General features: G+C 43.0%; 1 protein-coding gene across 28 annotated transcripts in view; it reads right to left on the reverse strand.

The window, feature by feature from the left end:
* Positions 1-24830, reverse strand: part of LOC133578276 (inter-alpha-trypsin inhibitor heavy chain H3-like) — a 50733-nt gene that overhangs the window by 13842 nt on the left and 12061 nt on the right. For all 28 annotated transcript variants that reach the window (XM_061932581.2, XM_061932580.2, XM_061932578.2 and 25 more), the window contains exons 10-14: positions 24436-24617; positions 14129-14308; positions 13939-14051; positions 1301-1521; positions 1202-1222 (exon numbers count right to left, since the gene is read on the reverse strand). In XM_061932581.2, coding sequence (XP_061788565.2) covers positions 1202-1222; positions 1301-1521; positions 13939-14051; positions 14129-14308; positions 24436-24617 — 717 coding nt within the window. The remainder of the gene's footprint in view (positions 1-1201; positions 1223-1300; positions 1522-13938; positions 14052-14128; positions 14309-24435; positions 24618-24830) is intronic.

A 24830-nucleotide genomic window follows, 5' to 3' on the forward strand; every position in this document is an offset into this window, starting at 1 on the left:
CTCAAAGAAACTACGCTGTGTTTCTTGCATTTGCCACAAGGGTACATTAAACATATGTTTCTTATTGAAAGTTTGTCCTTAAATAAAATAGTGAACATACAAGAGAACTTGACTTTTAGTAGTAAGTAAGCAAACATTTATTAATTTAGCTGTTGACGTATGCAGTAAAATATTGTGTCATTTTCCATTCTATTATTTTGTCAAAATTATGAAAGACAAGTGGTAGAAAATGGATTATTAATCTACTTGTTCATTTACTGTTAATATCTGCTTACTTTCTCTCTTAACATGTTCTACGGCATGGCGAAGTTGGTAGAGTGGCCGTGCCAGTAATCGGAGGGTTGCTGGTTACTGGGGTTCAATCCCCACCTTCTACCATCCTAGTCACGTCCGTTGTGTCCTTGGGCAAGACACTTCACCCCTTGCTCCTGATGGCTGCTGGTTAGCGCCTTGCATGGCAGCTCCCGCCATCAGTGTGTGAATGTGTGTGTGAATGGGTGAATGTGGAAATACTGTCAAAGCGCTTTGAGTACCTTGAAGGTAGAAAAGCGCTATACAAGTATAACCCATTTATCTACACTTCTGTTAAAATGTAATAATCACTTATTCTTCTGTTGTTTGATACTTTACATTAGTTTTGGATGATACCATACATTTGGGTATCAATCTGATACCAAGTCGTTACAGGATCATACATTGGTCATATTCAAAGTCCTCATGTATTCAGGGACGTATTTCCTGAGTTTATAAACATAATATAATTTTTTTTTAAACGAAAGAAGATGTTGTGATGCCAAAAAATATCGACGTAATCATAGTAGTATCGACTAGATACGCTACTGTACTTGGTATCATTACAGTGGATGTTAGATGTAGATCCACCAAAGGCTTTTGTTTACATTTTGACGCTACGGTGTGTAGTGAAACATGTTTAGCTATTCCTCGTCCTGCAGGGATGATACTTGTGAGAAACTTACTTTATTTGTCGCCATGGAGGTGAGGATTAGTGATTTAGAAGTAGCTAAAATACTGCCGACTGGAGCTGGGGCTATAAAAAATATGTGGTGCTGTTTGATTTTACGTGAGTCGTTACCTATAAAAGTACCAAATTCAGTACCATTTCCTAGGGGTAATGCATATAGAACATGGAAAGAACAGAGCACATTTGAATACATGAAACAAAAATAAAATACACACGTACGATGGCTTCCACCCGAAGTCCCTGCAAATAGAGAATAGATATAAAGAATAAACTCAAGGCTAATTGATGCATGAATGATGCTCCCCAATCAATACTCACTTCTACTCTGACCTTTACTCAAGATTCCTGGGTGCATCCCCATTGAGGTCCGTCTTGACAGCGGTGGAGTGTCCTCGCTGGGCTTATGCAGCACTTCAGTGGTCTCCTCAGATGGCTTGGTGACCACCATGGATGTGAGCGGCGTCACAAAGCCGTACTTGAGCGACAGCCGCAACGCCTCCGACTTCACTTTCTCCTTCTCAACTCCGCTCAATTGCAGCCTGTGGATTTTTGAAAACAGCATAACGTTAATTACGTTAGTAATAAATAGCGTTGGGGATGGTCTAACACAGGGGTGTCAAACTCATTTGAGATCGGGGGGCAACATGGAGAAAAATCTACTCCCAAGTGGTAAAAATCACGGCACGATAACTTAAAAATAAAGACAACTTCAGATTGTTTTCTTTGTTTAAAAATAGAACAAGCACATTCTGAAAATATACAAATCATAATGTTGTTGTGTTTTTTTTAAACTTACATGTTGCGGTTAATAGTATTCTATCTTTATTTGTCGTTATTTATACTTTCTGAATAAATTATGTCATAATGTTCATCAGTCAACTCATTGGTGTTAATTTTCAATCAATCAAGATAAAACAATTTTACAATCAAATTACAGTATGTTATTTATGTAGTTTGCTCATTTACCTCGACTGGTGCACTAACAGCATGTGGTTTATTTTTTTTAACATATGTAGCATAAGCTACAAAGTTATTACTATTGCGACATCTAGTGGACACATTTAGAACAGCAGTTTCTTTCATTCAAAAATTTCAGCTCATTTTTATACTTACCAAACTCATCCCGGGGGCGGATAAAACCTGGCTGTTCGTTTGACACCCCTGGTCTAACACAATCCATCAAAGTGTCTTATCCTCCTCCTGCACCTAAAACTTGCCTAACAACAAGTGCTAAAGTGCAAACACGTACTTACTTTTTAGCAGAATTAGTAACAATAAATGTGCAATACTTGGACAGCGTATGGAGAGTAAACAAGAGTGTTAAACAATAGCCTAGAATATCATTATTAGTCAATTAATGAAGCAAGGAACCATCTTTGGTAACTTAAATGGGTGCTACACGCCTCACTGTGAGACAGTAGAACTATATCATTTTACCAACCAATCAGTGAACAGACGTTGACCATAAATGATGTCGGTGGTGCCCCTTTTAGTTAAAATATTATGTAAAACATGCTAGCATACTTGTACTGTACTTTCACAATATTATGTCACTCGACATCCATTGCTTTCGGTCTCCCCTAGAGAGGGGGGGTTAGCCACAAATGTGGTCCTCTCCAAGGTTTCTCATAGTCATTCACATCGACATCCCTTATGTGGGCTCTGTACCGAGGATGTCGTTGTGGCTTGTGCAGCCCTTTGAGACTTTTGTGATTTAGGGCTATATAAATAAACATTGATTGATTGATTGATAATACAAGTATGCTTAAAGTCTTATAATAATAAATCAAAGACTTTTGGACAAATGGTTGCTACAGTAAGTCCCATTTTGTTTGATGGCAGCCATGTTTTTCAGCCAATCTCACTCAAATTCTACACACAGGTGCTTTCCAGTCCCTAAAAGATACATTACATAATTTCACAGTAATTTGTCTCAACACCTAAAGTTACTGTGGGTGTTTTGCAGAGCTGTGGGAGAAATTTCAAGCCAAGAAAAATTATAGCACAGGCAACACAAATGTTCATCTTGTTTGTTTGCATTGGTTCAGTAGAAGTGCGTCCTCATTTTACAATTTAACTGTACATTGTTCCCTGTCCATAGAGAGAATATTTGTATTTATTTTCGATCCCTGCAACGTGGTCCAAAAGTTATGTGCCTCCTAAGGCTTCTGGCACAGAATGTAAGCCAGTGGTGTCAAACGTACGGCCCGCGGGCCTGATCAGGTTTTATCTGGCCCGCGGGATGAGTTTACTAAGTATAAAAATGAGCCAAAATTTTTGAATGAAAGAAACTGCTGTTCTAAATGTGTCCACTAGATGTCGCAATAGCAATTCTTTGTATCTTTGTTTTTACATATGTAAAAAAAAAAAAAAAAACACATGATGTTAGTGCACCAGTCCAAGAAAATGAGCAAACTACATAAATAACATACTGTAATTTGATTTTGATATTATTTTTTTCACATAATTTATTCAGAAAGTATAAATAACGACAAATAAAGATAGAATACTATTAACCGCAACGTGTAAGTGTAAAAAAACCCAAACAATAACATTGTGATTTGTAAATTTTCAGAATGTGCTTGTTCTATTTTTAAACAAAGAAAACAAACTAAAGTTGTCTTTATTTTTAAGTTATCGTGCCATGATTTTACCAGTCCGGCCCACTTGGGAGTAGACTTTTCTCCATGTGGCCCCCGATCTAAAATGTGTTTGACACCCCTGATGTAAGCCCCAGAGGATGCTGCTGACCTTTGGAGAAAAGGTGAACCACCTAATTGCTGTGCTAAAAGAAGGTTGCTTAGCTACAAGCTACTATCTACTAGCTGCCATTACAAGGTTAATACATTCTTGATTCCGGCATAAAGAAGGAATTAGATAATATAAAGACAACGGCAACAGTGTCTATTTAACAATTCTCCATAACTTTGTTTCTCACTTTGGTTGCCGCCGTCATTATCACCTGCAGCTAATTCTCAATTGTTAGTACAAATATCTTATACATTACAATTACATAAGAGTGAAGAAAAAAAGGATGTGAACTCACGATTACATTTTTGCAATATATTTTTTGGTATATACATTACAATAGGGATGTGTTAATAACCCAGGACCTTCTTATTGTAAAGCACCGGCACTAACCCATGTTCCACCGTGCTGCCCATATCACGTTTATCGTGACCAAAATTATCACGGTTATCATTATTATTGCGGCATTGTTGAATGTGCTCACAAAGTAATTTTACCAGTGACGTGCGGTGAGGTTGATGGCTGGTGAGGCACTGACTTCATCACAGTCAGATTTACAAACATATGAACCCTAAAGAGTATCTTATTCACCATTTGATTGGCAGCAGTTAACGGGTTATGTTTAAAAGCTCATACCAGCAGTCTTCCCTGCTTGGCACTCAGCATCAACGGTTGGAATTGGGGGTTAAATCACCAAAAATGATTCGCGGGCGCGGCGCCGCTGCTGCCCACTGCTCCCCTCACCTCCCAGGGGGTGATCAAGGGGATGGGTCAAATGCAGAGGACAAATTTCACCACACCTAGTGTGTGTGACAATCATTGGTACTTTAACTTAACTTTAACTTTACACATACAAACTGTAGCACATAAAAAAGCACATTTAATTTAAAAAAACGTTATTATGGTCTTACCTTTACCTATAAATGAAGTCCATGCGCAGCTCCTTTTGAACAAAAGCATCGATAACTTGTTTATAGAAGTCTTCCTTATCTTTCTTCAGTTTTAAAAGTCTCTCTGTCTCGATTGAGATCTTCCTTTTAGTATTACCTCCTGCTTCGATTGAAAGTCCAGTTTAGAAAACTGTTTTATTTTAGATATGTAATCCTCCATGTTAAAAGTTCAGGCGAGAGGAAAAAATAAACGATCGCTGCTAACTGTTGCTACTTGCTGTCACTTCTTCTTCAGCCGAGTAGTCGCAAGAATGATCTCTGGGATCAGTACCGCCCTCTACCACCAGGAGGCGGGATTACTGCGAGCCTCACACAGTGCGTCTTCGCAGCGGTTTTATGATTGCTCAGCACAAGAAATACGTTACACACATACAGTTGTTGACAAAATACACTGCACATTATATACCTCAGCTAACTAAACTATGGAAATGTATAATATAATTAATATAGCAATACGGTCTCACTGCACAGCAGGCCAGCAGTTAGCCGAGTCATTGCGCAATCCATGGTGAGGCTCAACTCAGTGACGTGCCTCAACTGGCTGCTGACTCACCGCAAGTCTCTTCTCAGTATTTGAACGGCAAATGTGAAAACTCAGCAATTTTGAATAAAAATAATCTAAAACTGGTGAAGTTAAATGGAAAATAACTTTATAGTATAATCACTGGATACATATAACAATTTAGTTTTTTTTTTTTCTTTTTACTTTGTTTTTCTTTCCATGATGGCACGTGAGGCCCCGCCTCACCTGCCTCCCCTGACTGCACGTCACCGAATTTTAAACATACACACACTGAATTCTTTTGACCATGTTTTTTTTTTTCATTAACTAAAATAAATAGACACTGTTTTACATGTTTTGTGTTTTTTAGACTTGTTTTAGTCTTAGTATTTTATCTGTTTTAATCTGTGACGGGCCGTGCGTTTACCACCTAGATTAAGATTACCTCTCAAAATACCATCATTGATGTCACCACATGAACATTGCTGGAGAAATACTATACAGAAACACATTTACGCACTACTGGGCAGTGTACATAACGGGTTATTTTCTGGCGCATTTAAAAATCAATGAACTCTCATCAGCAATTAAAACATATCTTATGTTGTACTGTCAAAATTAAAATTGCAAAAAACATATTAAACGTGAAAAAAATAAAGAAATAACATATCTGAACTTACAATCTGTAGAAACCATTCGAGCTTCCGGGGTTGGCTGACATGGTCTCACAAGATGTAGTTTATCTTTAAATATCCTTCTTGAAAATGGCCTTGCAAATATATGAGCTGTCTTGTCTAATCATAAAAGATGCAGACGAGGCGTGTTGGCTGACTTCTTAAAGCTTACTCCACAAGGTGCTCATCACAAACATCCCATCCATCCATCCATCCATCTTCTTCCGCTTATCCGAGGTCGGGTCGCGGGGGCAGCAGCCTAAGCAGGGAAGCCCAGACTTCCCTCTCCCCAGCCACTTCGTCCAGCTCCTCCCGGGGGATCCCGAGGCGTTCCCAGGCCAGCCGGGAGACATAGTCTTCCCAACGTGTCCTGGGTCTTCCTCGTGGCCTCCTACCGGTCGGACATGCCCTAAACACCTCCTTAGGGAGGCGCTCGGGTGGCATCCTGACCAGATGCCCGAACCACCTCATCTGGCTCCTCTCGATGTGGAGGAGCAGCGGCTTTACTTTGAGCTCCCCCCGGATGACAGAGCTTCTCACCCTATCTCTAAGGGAGAGCCCCGCCACCCGGCGGAAGAAACTCATTTCGGCCGCTTGTACCCGTGATCTTGTCCTTTCGGTCATAACCCAAAGCTCATGACCATAGGTGAGAATGGGAACGTAGATCGACCGGTAAATTGAGAGCTTTGCCTTCCGGCTCAGCTCCTTCTTCACCACAACGGATCGATACAGCGTCCGCATTACTGAAGACGCCGCACCGATCCGCCTGTCGATGTCACGATCCACTCTTCCCTCACTCGTGAACAAGATTCCGAGGTACTTGAACTCCTCCACTTGGGGCAAGATCTCCTCCCCAACCCGGAGATGGCACTCCACCCTTTTCCGGGCGAGAACCATGGACTCGGACTTGGAGGTGCTGATTCTCATCCCAGTCGCTTCACACTCAGCTGCGAACCGATCCAGTGAGAGCTGAAGATCCTGGCCAGATGAAGCCATCAGGACCAAATCATCTGCAAAAAGCAGAGACCTAATCCTGCAGCCACCAAACCAGATCCCCTCAACGCCTTGACTGCGCCTAGAAATTCTGTCCATAAAAGTTATGAACAGAATCGGTGACAAAGGGCAGCCTTGGCGGAGTCCAACCCTCACCGGAAACGTGTCCGACTTACTGCCGGCAATGCGAACCAAGCTCTGACACTGATCATACAGGGAGCGGACCGCCACAATCAGACAGTCCGAAACCCCATACTCTCTGAGCACTCCCCACAGGACTTCCCGAGGGACACGGTCGAATGCCTTCTCCAAGTCCACAAAGCACATGTAGACTGGTTGGGCAAACTCCCATGCACCCTCAAGGACCCTGCCGAGAGTATAGAGCTGGTCCACAGTTCCACGACCAGGACGAAAACCACACTGTTCCTCCTGAATCCAAGGTTCGACTATCCGGCGTAGCCTCCTCTCCAGTACACCTGAATAGACCTTACCGGGAAGACTGAGGAGTGTGATCCCACGATAGTTAGAACACACCCTCCGGTTCCCCTTTTTAAAGAGAGGAACCACCACCCCGGTCTGCCAATCCAGAGGTACTGCCCCCGATGTCCACGCGATGCTGCAGAGTCTTGTCAACCAAGACAGCCCTACAGCATCCAGAGCCTTAAGGAACTCCGGGCGGATCTCATCCACCCCCGGGGCCTTGCCACCGAGGAGCTTTTTAACTACCTCAGCAACCTCAGCCCCGGAAATAGGAGAGCCCACCACAGATTCCCCAGGCACTGCTTCCTCATAGGAAGACGTGTTGGTGGGATTGAGGAGGTCTTCGAAGTATTCCCTCCACCGATCCACAACTTCCGCAGTCGAGGTCAGCAGAACACCATCCGCACCATACACGGTGTTGGTAGTGCACTGCTTCCCCTTCCTGAGGCGGCGGATGGTGGTCCAGAATCGCTTCGAAGCCGTCCGGAAGTCGTTTTTCATGGCTTCCCCGAACTCCTCCCATGTCCGAGTTTTTGCCTCCGCGACCGCTGAAGCCGCACACCGCTTGGCCTGTCGGTACCTGTCCGCTGCCTCAGGAGTCCCATGAGCCAAAAGAACCCGATAGGACTCCTTCTTCAGCTTGACGGCATCCCTCACCGCCGGTGTCCACCAACGGGTTCTAGGATTACCGCCACGACAGGCACCAACTACCTTGCGGCCACAGCTCCAATCAGCCGCCTCGACAATAGAGGTGCGGAACATGGTCCACTCGGACTCAATGTCCAGCACCTCCCTTGTGACATGTTCAAAGTTCTTCCGGAGGTGGGAATTGAAACTCTCTCTGACAGGAGACTCTGCCAGACGTTCCCAGCAAACCCTCACAATGCGTTTGGGCCTGCCAGGTCTGTCCGGCATCCTCCCCCACCATCGCAGCCAACTCACCACCAGGTGGTGATCGGTAGAAAGCTCCGCCCCTCTCTTCACCCGAGTGTCCAAAACATGAGGCCGCAAATCCGATGACACAACTACAAAGTCGATCATAGAACTGCGGCCTAGGGTGTCCTGGTGCCAAGTGCACATATGGACACCCTTATGCTTGAACATGGTGTTCGTTATGGACAATCCGTGACGGGCACAAAAGTCCAATAACAAAACACCACTCGGGTTCAGATCCGGGCGGCCATTCTTCCCAATCACGCCTCTCCAGGTTTCACTGTCGTTGCCAATATGAGCGTTGAAGTCCCCCAGTAGAACGAGGGAATCACCCGGGGGAGCACTCTCAAGTACTCCCTCGAGTGAATCCAAAAAGGGTGGGTACTCTGAGCTGCTGTTTGGCGCGTAAGCGCAAACAACAGTCAGGACCCGTCCCCCCACCCGAAGGCGGAGGGAAGCTACCCTCTCGTCCACCGGGTTGAACTCCAACATGCAGGCTCTGAGCCGGGGGGCAACAAGAATTTCCACCCCAGCCCGTCGCCTCTCACTGCTGGCAACGCCAGAGTGGAAGAGAGTCCAGCCCCTCTCGAGAGAACTGGTTCCAGAGCCCTTGCTGTGCGTCGAGGTGAGTCCGACTATATCCAACCGGAACTTCTCTACCTCGCGCACTAGCTCAGGCTCCTTCCCCCCCAGCGAGGTGACGTTCCACGTCCCAAGAGCTAGCTTCTGTAGCCGAGGATCGGACCGCCAAGTGCCCTGCCTTCGGCTACCGCCCAGCTCACATTGCACCCGACCTCTATGGCCCCTGCTATGGGTGGTGAGCCCATTGGAGGGGGGACCCACGTTGCCTCTTCGGGCTGTGCTTGGCCGGGCCCCATGGGGACAGGCCCGGCCACCAGGCGCTCGCCATCGTGCCCCAACTCCGGGCCTGGCTCCGGAGGGGGGCCCCGGTGACCCGCGTCCGGGCGAGGGAAATCTGAGTCTCGGTTCTTGCATTTCCATAGAAGTCTTCGAGCTGCTCTTTGTCTGATCCCTCACCTAGGACCTGTTTGTCTTGGGAGACCCTACCAGGGGGCATGGAAGCCCCCGGACAACATAGCTCCTAGGATCATTGGGACACGCAAACTCCTCTACCACGTTAAGGTGGCAGCTCAGAGAGGAGCACAAACATCCCGCTGCTGGCTAAGCGTGGCTACTGCGCATGCTCTGCACTACTGTGGCATGCTGGGTAATGTACTTCTTGTGTTACCTAGTTCATAACATCACTATATATCTGCCTGAGGCCATATAGAAGGCCTTACTGACAACAACTCGTGATCTGATTGGCTATCGCAACTGTCTGTCAACTGTATGCCCCGTTCACTTACAGTGCACAGACGCCAGCATTGTTAATTTTGAAAGCTTCGAGCAGATTTGGTACAGCATGGCAACAAAGGCTAGCTGAATTCTGATTGGATAAAAACTCTATAAACTAAAAACAACAGTGCTGGAAGGAGCATAATATGACATGAAGAGAATATGAATACTTTTAGATATTTAGGAAAAGTAAATTAATAATTACTTTTATCTTTAATTATGATCATGATATCTGGTTACAAACCCCGTTTCCATATGAGTTGGGAAATTGTGTTAGATGTATATATAAACGGAATACAATGATTTGCAAATCATTTTCAACCCATATTCAGTTGAATATGCTACAAAGACAACATATTTGATGTTCAAACTGATAAACATTTTTTTTTTTGCAAATAATCATTAACTTTAGAATTTGATGCCAGCAACAGGTGACAAAGAAGTTGGGAAAGGTGGCAATAAATACTGATAAAGTTGAGGAATGCTCATCAAACACTTATTTGGAACATCCCACAGGTGAACAGGCAAATTGGGAACAGGTGGGTGCCATGATTGGGTGTAAAAGTAGATTCCATGAAATGCTCAGTCATTCACAAACAAGGATGGGGCGAGGGTCACCACTTTGTCAACAAATGCGTGAGCAAATTGTTGAACAGTTTAAGAAAAACCTTTCTCAACCAGCTATTGCAAGGAATTTAGGGATTTCACCATCTACGGTCCGTAATATCTTCAAAGGGGTTCAGAGAATCTGGAGAAATCACTGCACGTAAGCAGCTAAGCCATCAGACATCAGTGTGTAAAGGATATCACCACATTGGCTCAGGAACACTTCAGAAACCCACTGTCAGTAGCTACAGTTGGTCGCTACATCTGTAAGTGCAAGTTAAAACTCTCCTATGCAAGGCGAAAACCGTTTATCAACAACACCCAGAAACGTTGTCGGCTTCGCTGGGCCTGAGCTCATCGTAGATGGACTGATACAAAGTGGAAAAGTGTTCTGTGGTCTGACGAGTCCACATTTCAAATTGTTTTTGGAAACTGTGGACGTCGTGTCCTCCGGACCAAAGAGGAAAAGAACCATCCGGATTGTTATAGGCGCAAAGTTGAAAAGCCAGCATCTGTGATGGTATGGGGGTGTATTAGTGCCCAAGACATGGGTAACTTACACATCTGTTAGGCGCCATTAATGCTGAAAGGTACATACAGGTTTTGGAGCAACATATGTTGCCATCCAAGCAATGTTACCTTGGACGCCCCTGCTTATTTCAGCAAGACAATGCCAAGCCACGTGTTACATGAACGTGGCTTCATAGTAAAAGAGTGCGGATACTAGACTGGCCTGCCTGTAGTCCAGACCTGTCTCCCATTGAAAATGTGTGGCGCATTATGAAGCCTAAAATACCACAACGGAGACCCCCGGACTGTTGAACAACTTAAGCTGTACATCAAGCAAGAATGGGAAAGAATTCCACCTGAGAAGCTTAAAAAATGTGTCTCCTCAGTTCCCCAAACGTTTACTGAGTGTTGTTAAAAGGAAAGGCCATGTAACACAGTGGTGAACATGCCCTTTCCCAACTACTTTGGCACGTGTTGCAGCCATGAAATTCTAAGTTAATTATTATTTGCAAAAAAAAAAAAAAAAAGTTTATGAGTTTGAACATCAAATATCTTGTCTTTGTAGTGCATTCAATTGAATATGGGTTGAAAATGATTCGCAAATCATTGTATTCCGTTTATATTTACATCCAACACAGTTTCCCAACTCATATGGAAACGGGGTTTGTATATTAGGCCAGCAGAGAAGGCCTTGCTGGCCCTGATGGCACACCACTGGTTTTAATGGCTAAACTTTTATTGTTTTAAATATTGCTTTGTACTGTAGCACTCTATGATTAATTTAAATGAAACGTCTGCAGCAAATAAGATCTATGATTAGTTTATTTTTTTAGCTAGGGTTGCGTAGTCTTACTCTGTTCAGCAGTCCTTTAACGTACCGTAAAAAAACACCTTTTCACATATTCTTCGATCATCTGTTCTAAGAGAGCACAACTTGCAGGTTCAATGTGCACAATTGAAAATCTTAGTTGCTCAGACAGTAATGTGTTTATATACGGTTAGGTTGAGGTATGTCGTTTCTTCGGGAAAGACGTTGATGACTCTTGTTTTCATGTTAGCATTTATTCTAGCGAGTTGGCGCCAGTCAGTCCGTGAGTTTATTTAAGTGCAGTTATCGATCACGTTTTTTTCAACATTTTATTTTCGAACGATAATACTAGTCAACAGAAGTTTTACTGCGGTTTTTAAAAAAAAAAGTTTATCGTTACATTCCTAAACACTTAGGCATGGAGACTGTTTCTACAAACAATTGTGAAAGAATGGGCCGCTCTCAGTGATTTCCAGCGTGGAACTGTCATAGGATTCCACCTGTGCAACAAATCCAGTTGTGAAATTTCCTTGCTCCTAAATATTCCAAAGTCAACTTTATTATAAGAAAAGTGAAGAGTTTGGGAACAACAGCAAATCAGCCACCAAGTGGTAGGCCACGTAAACTGACATAGAGGGGTCAGCGGATGCTGAAGCGCATAGTGCAAAGACTTTCTGCACAGTCAGTTACTACAGAGCTCCAAACTTCATGTGACCTTCCAATTAGCCCACGTACAGTACGCAGAGAGCTTCATGGAAGTCCAATGCAAAGCGTCGGATGCAGTGGTGTAAAGCACATCGCCACTGCACTTTAGAGCAGTGGCGACGCGTTCTCTGGAGTGATGAGTCACGCTTTTCCATCTGGCAATCTGATGGACCAGTCTGGGTTTGGAGGTTGCCAGGAGATTGATACATTTCGGACTGCATTGTGCAGAGTGTGAAATTTGGTGGAGGAGGAATTATGGTTTGGGGTTGGTTTTTCAGGAGTTGGGCTTGGCCCCTTAGTTCCAGTGAAAGGAACTTTGAATGCTCCAGGATACAAAAACATTTTGGACAATTCCATGGGATGGCACTTCAAGGTCATATGTGAGTAAAGGCAGGTGGCCAAATACTTTTGGCAATATAGTGTACTTATAAAATGACCAAGCCAAAATGATCTACCTACTACAAAAATGCAAAACGTATATTTATTTATGAACATATTGAGAATTATTTATATGTACAATGTATGTTAATGTACCTTGCAAAACCGAATGAGTCCATATTGCACAACACAAATAATGACGTAACTTTTTGGTCGTTACCTTACACTGATGACTTGCACTGGATGGAATGAAATGACTCACGCGGAACGATGCTTCGTTGCCGGCTTTCGCTTTCGAACTTAGCTGTGACAAAAACGACTGCTGCCCGGACGACTTTTCACCTTTCTCCTCCTCAGCTCGCTTGTCGGTGGGAAGTCGGTGTCGTAATTTTTATGAACAGTCCGAAAATGCCGCTCCACATTTCCCTTCTCTGGTAGTGCAACGATAGTCTGACAGATGAGGCATATGCACTTCGACGCACATCGTGGGGAAAAAAAACTCCCATTCCCAGTATGAAAGTGATACGTTTTTGGCTTTTTGCTTGGTCCAGCTCCTCCACTCATTTTTATAGCCTTTCTTAAGTTCAGAGAAATAAAACAAAGACTATGAAATGGAGACTAACTTGGTTACTGGCTAGCCGACTAGATAGTTTTGTTTTATGTGGTTTGCGCATGCGCAGTCAGTGGTGTGCCGTCAGGGCTGATGCTGAAGTCTGATTGATTGATTGGTTTTGATTGAAACTGTTATTAGTAGATTGCACAGTACAGCACATATTCCGTACAATTGACCACAAAATGGTAACACCCGAATATGTTTTTCAACTTGTTTAAGTTGGGGTCGAAGTTAATCAATTCATGGTACAAATATATACTATCAGCATAATACAGTCAAGTTGTGATTTGACTGTACATACAGTCCTATTGTTTTTAATGTCATGTGATCTACTCACAGTCGATCGCGATCGACGTATTGTGCACCCCTAATCAATAACATCCATACTTTTGCATACTACTCCTAACACGAGGGAACACTTTATTCTAAACAGAAGACCAAATACATTTTTAGGCTTCATGTATTAATAATAATGGAGTTCCCCTAAGAAATATAAAAAGTCATGAATGTCGAATAAAATGAACATGTTACCCGTGCACTAAGTAGTCTACTTTGCAGGGGATTATGGAATTATGCACATTCAATCTGCATTGTATTTGTCTTTTCCCTAAGATTATGTTGCAAGCTTTTTAAAACTATATGCAAATTGTATATTCTAATGTTTATTCCTTGTTGTTCTTTATTATTTATTATTACTCACTCTTTGTCCAGGAGCTGTTTGACAGTCAGGTAGGCCCAAACCCTCTGAAGGTTGCTGTCATCCGTGGACTCTGTGGTTCCATTGGCGTCCGAAAAGACAATACTGGCGTTCCTCTGCAGAGTCCAAAAGTTAGCGAAAGTCAGTCACAGAACACCAAAGCTGACGTGCAGCGTGTCAGAGGGACGCTTACAGAGATGGCCACAACTTGTGGAACGAAGGTTTCGACGTCGTTGTCAGTGATCTGACCGGCCACCACGATCTCAGAACCATTGTAATACTGGCTGAATTTAGTCTGGGTCAGATTGGCGCTGCTGGAGTAGCTCATCGTCACGTTGGTCAACAGGGGATTGGCCACCTCGTCGTAGAATCCCTGTTGAGTATTGAATGCTGCATAAAAGCTGTTTTAACAAAATTAAGTTACCAGTGTACGATAACAAAACAAAAGCAATTATTAGCTCCCATTTAAATCATTTGGGTTTTTCCCTCAAAGCCTTCCTGTATCCAGAGACTTACTCTCTGAGTTTGTAAACATTTACTAAAAACACACAAAAAAATGATTTTGTTAAAATAGGAACAAGAAAATAAAAATATCGGTCTAATAATTTTAGTATCATTTATGTACTGATTTTATAATAGGTATCAATAGTATCGACATTTGGCTCGATCACTCCTACTATACATTGCAGCTTTAGCAGTTAGCTTCTTGCGTCATCCTGCCTGGTGTGCAGGGCCGGCCCGTGGCATAGGCCGTATAGGCAAATGCTAAGGGCGCCGTCCATCAGGGGGCGCCACGCCAGTGCCACAAATGTTGGAGAAAAAAAAAAAAAAAAAGTTGATACTATTATTTCTAAATACAAAAAATAATCCCACGTTAATTAAAATGCAAAGTAAAGCCTATTTAATAGAAATATTATTTATTACAACATTACGCCCCCTCACCCCCGCACGGTGCGCCCCCTCCCTTCCCGTATCATGACTCTTTTTGGACGTCACCACATCAAAAAATCAACACAAGATGTCAAAACGGCCAAAACTGTCAGGTGCCCAGGGAAGAAAAAAGAGAAAAGAAGAGGAGGAGAAACAAGAAAAGATAGAGGTAGCAGGTATGCCTACATTAAATTATTTGTCTGTTACAGAATGTGATAGTAACCTGGCTTTTTAGCATTAAGCTAATGTTACATGATTCGGCAATTGCTAATCAATAAATAGCTAGTTCTGTTTTAACGTCGGGTTAATATTGTGGAGGGGGCTAAATTGTTATGGAAAATAATAATGTAACGTTAGGTAATTACAGTACTCCCACCTTACATTCCTCAGGGACATTTGTATTAGATCTTTTAAGCAGGTGTTTTTTGTTTACATTGTTATTGCCTTCTGGTTAGCTAATGTTTGCCCTGCAGGTAATAGTCACTTTTCCACCCCTTTATATATTAGGTATAGTTGTAAGCAGAGCCGGCCCAAGGCATAAGCGTACTAAGCGCTTGCTTAGGGCCCCGCGGCCACCAGGGGGCCCCCAAAAGCAATTAACAAAAAATTTCTTATTTTTTATTTTTTGCATGTATGAGTCTGACTGATGATTTCTAAATGATCAAAGATATATTATTGTACAAAAACACAATTTTAGGTCAACAGAGTGCTGCTGCTGATCTAGGCCTAGTGATTCTTCCTGCCTCTCTTTAAATGTAAAGCTGCCTCTGCTGCACCTGTGACGTTTGCCGCCTGCCGTGCAATGCCAGTGCGCACTGGGCATCAAAAGCGCAGATAGAGGCAAAACAATGTCACAAAAAAGGACATATCCTTCAGGTGCAGAAAAAAGGAAGAAGAAGAAAGTGGAAGAGGAGAAAAAATGCCATGATAAAGGTATGTTTGCATGACTTGGTAATAAAAAGTTTATCAAAGAGATTTGTAGCTGTAATTAGCTTTAGCTAGGTGACGTTAGCTAGCTAGCGCGGTGCTAGCAATATGTTTTTAGCATCAGGTTACTAGTGAGATATGTTGTTTGCACAAATTGTTTGCAGCAGAGCACGGTAATTTATGTGAGTAAAATAAACATTATTTTTTACATCAACTCATAAGTTATGTGAAACTTCCCCAGGAGCATTGTTAAAATACTTTGGAGGCACAGAATCAGCCCAGAGCCAGTCTACATCCTCAGGCTCAACTGTGAGTGATGAATCAGGTGAGGAAAAGACTGTCACCATACAGTATACATTTAATTTCTTAGTATAAACATTACACCTGAAGGGAAATTAATATAGTCAAAGTATCTCATTAATATGTGTGCCTATATGTATGTATGTATGTATTTCATATTAGGTCCATCTCCATCCTCTACAGTGCTCTCTCACACACCTCCATCCTCTGTGCCCACTGTCCCCTCCATGTCTGAAACCACAGCTGATTTATCTAGTAAGTTAACTGCAAAACACCCTTTGTAATTGCTCATTGTACTGCAGAACATTCTGAGATTAATAATTATGTCCAACAGTGCAATTTAATGACCTTATAGGTCCTTCTTTTTTAGTCATTGTCTTTCTTTGGTCACTTCCTCAGCAACTTCCACCACAACGTCCCCTTCACACCATGGACCATCATCAGCTCCGCCAGTTGACCCAGCTGAGTGGCCTTCTTTCCTCTCAGATTCAGACAGGACTGAGCAGGTGATCAGAGGACCACTGTCTATTAAGGAGAACTTTTCATTCCCCAAACGACATGATGGCCGAAGTTTTCATTATCATTATACCTACAGACAGCTAGTCAATGGGGAAAAAGTCAAGCGTAGCTGGCTGACTTATTCAAGAAGTAAAGATGCAGTCTATTGCTTTTGCTGCAAATTATTTTCCAAAAAGTCCTTAAAACTGGCAGCCGAGGGACAGCGGGATTGGGTCAACATAGGTGCACTGCTGAAACAGCATGAAAACAGTGAAGATCATTGTAGCAACTTGGTGAAATGGAAGGAATTTGCCTTGCGTCTTTCAAAGGGGAAAACTATTGATGAATTTAACTTCAGTAGACTGCGCTCTCTTTGTACAAAGTAAACATTAAATATGAACAATTAACTAAAAATATAAACTAGTAATTAAAGACTAATATGTACAAGACTGATGAGACAAGATGACACTTTTACTGTAAATACAAAGCTTTATCACTTGGACTGTTCAACCCCAGGCCACTCTTGTAGCTGAATGTTTTCTACATTTTAAGATTAGGAACCATATGTGGCACTCTGGACATCATTCGTTCATTCATTGGTATTATTTATGTTCTTAACTGGGCCATCCCCATATCTTTATAAATGACATGTCATTTGTAAAGACATGCCAGGCTGTCAATAGGATAATGTAAACAACACTGCCAGAGCCGCAATGAGTTTATAGTAGGTGTGTGAATGATCAACAATCAATATTATTGGCAGAAATAGAGGGCCCCAAAATCAAATTTTGCTTAGGGCCCCATGGAGGCTTGGGCCGGCACTGGTTGTAAGTAAAAAAAAAAGGTCAAAGACAAAGCTATTCGGTTTCTTGTGAGTATATACACTTCAATGCCGATGTGGGGGGGCGCCACCTAAAATCTTGCCTAGGGCGCCAGATTGGTTAGGGCCGGGCCTGCTGGTGTGTGTGTTAGTGTGTGTGCATGTGCGTGTGTGTGTGTGTGTGTGTGTGTGTGTGTGTGTGTGTGTGTGTGTGTGTGTGTGTGTGTGTGTGTGTGTGTGTGTGTGTGTGTGTGTGTGTGTGTGTGTGTGCGCGCGTGTTCTGGCAATGCTTACTTATTGGAGACGTACGTCGCTCTGTTTACAAAGTCACTTTAGGGGACCTTTGACGTTATGGGGACAAAAAAACAGGTCCCCTAAAGGGAAATCTTTTTAAATAATAATTAGATCCATTCGGATCCATTCATTGATTACTTTAACAATTCACACCTGGCGCTCCACACGAAGGCAGTGTGAGCGCAGTGCAGGAAGGTGCTCTCCATTTCGGCCGTCGAGACACGGAAACAAGTCGTTTAAATCAAAAGGTAAGCACATCTTTCTTATAAATGGAGGTTATTGACTATCATTTGTAGAAGATTAATGTGTTTATGACCAAGTTAAACCAAAAAATTAGCAGCGAAGCGAACCTTTTCCGACGGATGCATTTAATTAAGAACATGAGCCTTGCTCAAAAAAAAGCTTGTGAATCACTTTGTGAATCACTTTGTGGGTTTTTTTTGGCATTTGGACTGGTTTATAGTCAAAGTAGCTCTAAATTAATGCTAATTGGTTGTCTATAAGGACTTTTAAGAAGTTATATGTATAGTTATGATGGACATTGGAGATTAAGGATATTTTAAAAACCTCACATTGATTTTGTTTCACACATTTTAGATGAAAGACAAATGTACATGGACTTGGACATAAACAGCATAACACCTGATGTCACTGGAACAGCTAGGAATACTGCTCAAGTCAGGAAACAATTGACAACGTAGTTGTTTGTGCTCCCATTAAAAAACACGGAAAAAGAGTTTACAACAAAAGACATTATTGCTTGTATTGCAGTAAGCCTTATGCCAAGCTGGCACGACATCTAGAAAGTTCACACAAAAACAGATTGGAAGTAGCCACAGCTCTTAGCTTTCCAACGAGTTCCATGGAGAGGACACAGCTAGAGAATTTTCGTTACAAAGGGAACTACGCTCACAATGCTGCTATTATGGGGTCAGGTAAGGGTGAACTAGTGCTATTCAAACGACCACCTAAAGAAGCTAAAGGAAATGATTTCATGCACTATGCACATTGCCAAAGACCGTTTACCAGAAAGGTACTGTGGAGACACATGCGAAGTTGTCGCCTCAAACTTTCATCAGTCACCCGAAAACCAGGAAAGAACCGTGTCCAGACCATGTGCACATATATTGGGTCTATGCCTTCAAGTGTATCCAAACAACTGTGGGGATTTATAAGTGTCATGATTCCTGATCCAATCACAGAAATAATAAAAGATGACCATGTCATCACAGATGTTGGGCAGCACCTGTTGAAAAAAAGTGGTATGTCAGCAAAAAATCAACAATGTGTCAGAGAGAAGATGCGGGAATTAGGAAGACTGATTCATAATGCCAGGAGAGTAACTATCTTGAAAAAAATGGAGGATTTTGTGGATCCTAAGAACTACTTGGAGATGGTCAAAGCTGTCAAATGTACTTGTGGCTATGATAGTGACACTAACAAATTCTGCATTCCATCACTGGAAACTAAACTTGGGATTTCCCTGGGTAAAGTCAGCAAACTCTTGAAAGCGCAAGGTTTGATAAACAACAATGAAGATTTGGCAAGGAATGCCACTCAGTTCCAAGATTTCCATCGTGAGAAGTGGAACAAGTTGATCTTTGCAACAGCCCTGAGGAATATAGCCGAAGATAAGTGGAATGTACCAGAACGTATGCCCTTCACTGAGGATGTTCAAAAAATGCATCAGTTTCTCAGTCAAATGCATGGTGAGTGCAGCAGTGCACTATCTGAAAATTCTTCCACAAAGGCCTGATCAGACCTGACAAAAGTATGTTTGACACAGATCATCCTTTTTAACAGACGAAGAGAAGGAGAGGTAGCAGCCATGGCCCTCTTGGCCTTTTTGTCAAGAGACACAACTGATCATCCTGAAGATGTTGATTGGGCTCTCTCTGAAGTGGAAAAAAGGATTGTCATCAGGGGGAAACGAGGCAGACCTGTTCCTATTCTCATGACTCCAAAAATGGTGTGTGCATTAGAACTTCTCGTTAAGTACAGGGAAACTTGTGGGGTTCTCAAAGACAACACTTACCTGTTTGCAAGACCCACAACGATGACACATTTCCGTGGTTCTGACTGCATACGAGACTATGCAAAAGCATGTCATGCAAAGTGTCCTGTGTCCCTTACATCAACGAAACTACGAAAACATGCTGCCACCCTTTCAACTGTGCTAAACATGACAGACAGAGAGATGGACCAGCTGGCCAACTTTCTTGGCCATGTTATTAGAATCCATCGTGAGTTCTATAGACTTCCTAAAAAAAACACTGCAGCTGCCAAAATCAGCAAAGTTTTGATGGCACTCGAGCAAGGTCGATTATCAGAATAGTTTTTTTTGCCATTGTTTGAGAAAGGGTTCACAAACTAGGAATTTTTCTTGGTGCAATCGTGCAACATAAAACACATATAACACAGATTTGGTAATAACAAGAGCTGTAACTGAGCTATCAGATCTTGTTATAGACTTAGAAAGGAATTCAAAGGAGCTACTGTTAGGAGTTATTGTTCATGTGCCTGATGGCCGAGGGGAAAAAACTGTTCAGGTGGCGGGAGGTGTGGGTCTGGATGGACCGTAGTCTCCTGCCAGAGGGGAGAGGGGAGAATAGTTTGTGTCCAGGGTGAGAAGAGTCAGCTGTGATCCGACCCACACGCCTCCTTGTTCTGGAGGAGAGCAGGTCCTGGAGGGATGGGAGTTTGCAGCCAATCACCTTCTCAGCAGCACGTACGATGCGCTGCAGTCGATGCTGATCCTGGACTGTGGCGCCGGGGAACCACACGGTGATGGAGGAGGTGAGGATGGACTCGATGATGGCTGAGTAAAACTGCACCAGCATCTCGGTCGGCACCTTAAGTTTCCTCAGCTGCCGCAGGAAGTACATCCCCTGCTGGGCCTTCTTGATGAGGGAGCTGATGGCCGACTCCCACTTGAGGTCCTGGGTGATAGTGGTGCCTAAAAAACGGAAGGAGTCCACAATGGAGACGGGGGTGGGACAGTCAATCAGGGTGAGGGGGGATGGTGGGGCTGTGACTTTCCTGAAGTCCATGATCATCTCCACTGTTTTCTGGGCGTTCAGCTCTAGGTTGTTGAGGCTGCACTAGGACGCCAGCCGGTCCACCTCTCTCCTGTAGGCGGTCTCATCGCCATCCGAGATGAGCCCGATGAGGGTAGTAGTGTCACCCCCAAACTTGAGCAGCTTTACCGACTGGTGACTGGAGGTGCAGCAGTTTGTATACAGGGAGAAGAGCCAGGGGGAAAGTACACAGCCGTGAGGAGTACCAGTGTTCGTGGTTCGACTGTCCGAGACAATCTTCCCCAGCCGCACGTGCTGTCTTCGGTCTGTCAGGAAGTCATTGATCCAACTGCAGAGGGAGTCGGGCACGCTGAGCTGGTAGAGCTTGTCTCGTAGCAGTCCAGGGAGGATGGTGTTGAAGGCAGAGCTGAAGTCCACAAACAGGATCCTAGCGTAGGTTCCTGGGGAGTCCAGATGCTCCAGGATGAAGTGGAGGGCCAGGTTCACTGCATCATCCAAAGACCTGTTGGCTCCGTAGGCGAACTGCAGTGGGTCCAGGAGAGAGGCGGTGATGTCCTTGAGATGCGGCAGGATCAAGCGCTCAAAGGACTTCATGACCACAGACGTCAGCGCAACCGGCCTGTAGTCATTAAGTCCTGTGATCCGTGCTTTCTTGGGGACAGGGACAATGGTGGAGGTCTTAAAGCAGGACGGCACGTGGCATAGCTCCAGAGAGGTGTTAAAAATGTCAGTGTAGACAGGAGCTAGCTGATCCGCGCAGTGTCTGAGAGTGGAGGGGGAGACACCATCCGGCCCGGGGGCCTTCCGCGTATTCAGCTTCAAGAACTGCCGGCGTACATCCTCCTCTTGGATGGAGAGGGCCTTTAAAGTCTGAGTTGTTATCTGAGTTCCATGGAAAGAACTTGGATGAAATCACAATTGGTCCAAATGGTAAGTTGTCATCTTTGTTGTTTGTTTGGTTTGAACTCAATTATAAGCTTAACATGTTACTGTATGTGTACCACAGAATGTGTTTTGGAAACTGAAGAGGAATATCTCACCAGAGAGGAAGAACACTATCCATGTCCTGCCAATGGTATGTTATGTCAATACTCATTTTTGTGGTTTATTAAATGTTGCCTATGGTAAGCATGACACTGAATGTTTATGACATTTAAACCACAACAGAGGTGGCCTTTCCAACCCCTGATGATGAACACATCCCGCCCCCCAAGAGACTGACACCACTTTCAAAAGACATGGATGCAGCGTCACAACATTGTGCAGTGAGACATTCTTCCAATGGTATGTTGTCATCTTTGTGTTTCCTTTGTCTATACTTTTGTTTCCATCATTGAAGAAGAAGAACCATGATAAACATTCTGAATGTATTCATCCATCCATTCATTCATACTCAAAATAATCTTACTTATCTCATCATATGAAATATAACAACTAAACTCAACTCAATGTATAACTTAATTTCTTAATCTTCTTTTATTTATTCTATTTTCATACACATATTTTGTATGGTCACTTGCAGGTAAAGCTGCCCAGAAAAAGCGACCCTGGACACAGAAAGAGGTGAAGGCTGTCGAGAAGCACATAAAGCGATTCATCCCTTCTGGTATTGTACCAGGAAAGAGTGACTGTTTAAAATGTTTGAGGGCCGAACCGGAAGATCTCCAAAACCGGGAATGGCAAGCATTGAAGTTCTATGTGTACAACCGCATTACGGCCTACAAAAGGAGATTGCAGCTGAAATAGTAGATTAAGAGATAATCAGCAAGACTGGTTAAGTATAACAGTTTTTTTGTTATTTATGTTCAATGTTGTTCAAAATAAAAAGTAAAAATGAAAGTTTAAATTAGTTTTCTTGAAAAGTGAAACATGTGTTATCCTGGCATTAATAGTACTATAATTCTGTATGGTATCCATCCTTAGTTAAAACTAATGTGTGTGTGTGTGTGTGTGTGTGTGTGTGTGTGTGTGTGTGTGTGTGTGTGTGTGTGTGTGTGTGTGTGTGTGTGTGTGTGTGTGTGTGTGTGTGTGTGTGTGTGTGTGTGTGTGTGTGTGTGTGTGTGTGTGTGGCATGCTTAGCCATTCCTTTTCCTCTGGTCCTTCAGTGATATGTATGCAATAATCCCGAGAAGAAACTTAGTTTATTTCCCACCATGGTGGCGAGGATTGGTATCTTAAAAGCAGTGACGTGCAGTCAGGGGAGGCAGGTGAGGCGGGGCCTCACGTGCCATCATGGAAAGAAAAAAAATGTAAAAAAAAATAAAACATTAATTAAATTGTTATATGTATCCAGTGATTATACTATAAACTTTATAGTACAATCACTGGATATATATATATAACAATTTAATTAATGTTTTAGTTTTTAAAGAACTTTATAGTATAAAGTTATTTTCCATTTAACTTCACCAGTTTTAGATTATTTTTATTCAAAATCGCTGAATTTTCACATTTGCCGTTCAAATACTGAGAAGAGACGGTGCGGTGAACAGCAGCCAGTTGAGCCTCACCATGGATTGCGCAATGACTCGGCTAACTGCTGGCCTGCTGTGCAGTGAGACCGTATTGCTATATGAATTATATTATACATTTCCATAGTTCCATATTTCCATAGTTAGCTGAGGTATATAATGTACAGTGTATTTTGTCAACAACTGTACGTGTGTAACGTATTGCTTGTGCTGAGCAATCATAAAACGGCTGCGAAGACACACTCGCAGTAATCCCGCCTCATGGAGGTAGAGGGCGCTAGTGATCCCAGGGATAATTTTTGCGACTACTCGGCTGCAGAAGAAGTGACAACAAGCAGCAACAGTTAGCGATCGTTTATTTTTTCCTCTCGCCTGGACTTTTAACATGCAGGATTACATATTTAAAATAAAACAGTTTTCTAAACTGGACTTTAAATCGAAGCAGGAGGTAATAATTAAAGGAAGATCTCCATCGAGACAGAGAGACTTTTAAAACTGAAGAAAGATAAGGAAGACTTCTATAGACAAGTTATCGATGCTTTTGTTCAGAAGGAGCGGCGCATGGACTTCATTTATAAGTAAAGGTAAGACTGTAATAAAGTTTTTTTAATTAAATGTGCTTTTTTGTGTGCTACAGTTTGTATGTGTAAAGTTAAAGTTAAGTTAAAGTACCAATGATTGTCACACACACTAGGTGTGGTGAAATTTGTCCTCTGCATTTGACCCATCCCCTTGATCACCCCCTGGGCAGTGGGCAGCAGCGGCGCCGCGCCCGGGAATCATTTTTGGTGATTTAACCCCCAATTCCAACCCTTGATGCTGAGTGCCAAGCAGGGAAGAATGCTGGTATGAGCTTTTAAACATAACCCGTTAACTGCTGCCAATCAAATGGTGAATAAGATACTCTTTAGGGTTCATATGTTTGTAAATCTGACTGTGATGAAGTCAGTGCCTCACCAGCCATGAACCTCACCGCACGTCACTGCTTAAAAGCTCGATGACACGTTTGTTTCAGCTTGCTCACAAATTGGAGCCGGTGTTCTGGCAGAGCATGCACTTCCTGGAAAACTCCTGCGTGTGTGTAACAGGGAATATGGAAATTGAATTGTGTCTCCCTCAGCGTACATCTGATCAGCTGGGCTCGACAGCTTATCAGCTTGTCAAATAATTAAGAGGAATACATAAATAAGAATTTAAAATCAAAGCAACATGTGGTAATTACCTTCAACTGCAAATCTGCATCAGAGTCCTCATAAATCCGCCGTGCAACGCCATTGTTCTGCAAGGACATGCTCTCCAGGAATGCAAAGTTGACGTCAAAACCGAAACCAAGACAGTAGAGCGGGAATTTGTCCTGGATGGCCTCCCTCACGTTGGATTGTATTTGCTCCAGGTTGGTCACACCTGCAGGAAGACAATCACAAAACTACTTTATTTCCTCCCAGCAAATGGACCATGAAAATGACAATGAAGCCAGTGGAACCTCCAAAAAGTTTGGTTGACTTCCTAGTTGTTCCAATTTCAAAAGTTGGCATAAACCTTTGCCAGTCACGTCACAAAAAATATTTTTTTGGCTTCCAAAGCATATTTTGTTTTAGGGATGACTTCAAATTGTAC

Source organism: Nerophis lumbriciformis, linkage group LG38 (assembly GCF_033978685.3).
Source record: "Nerophis lumbriciformis linkage group LG38, RoL_Nlum_v2.1, whole genome shotgun sequence".
In the NCBI taxonomy this organism is placed as follows: Eukaryota; Metazoa; Chordata; class Actinopteri; order Syngnathiformes; family Syngnathidae; genus Nerophis; species Nerophis lumbriciformis.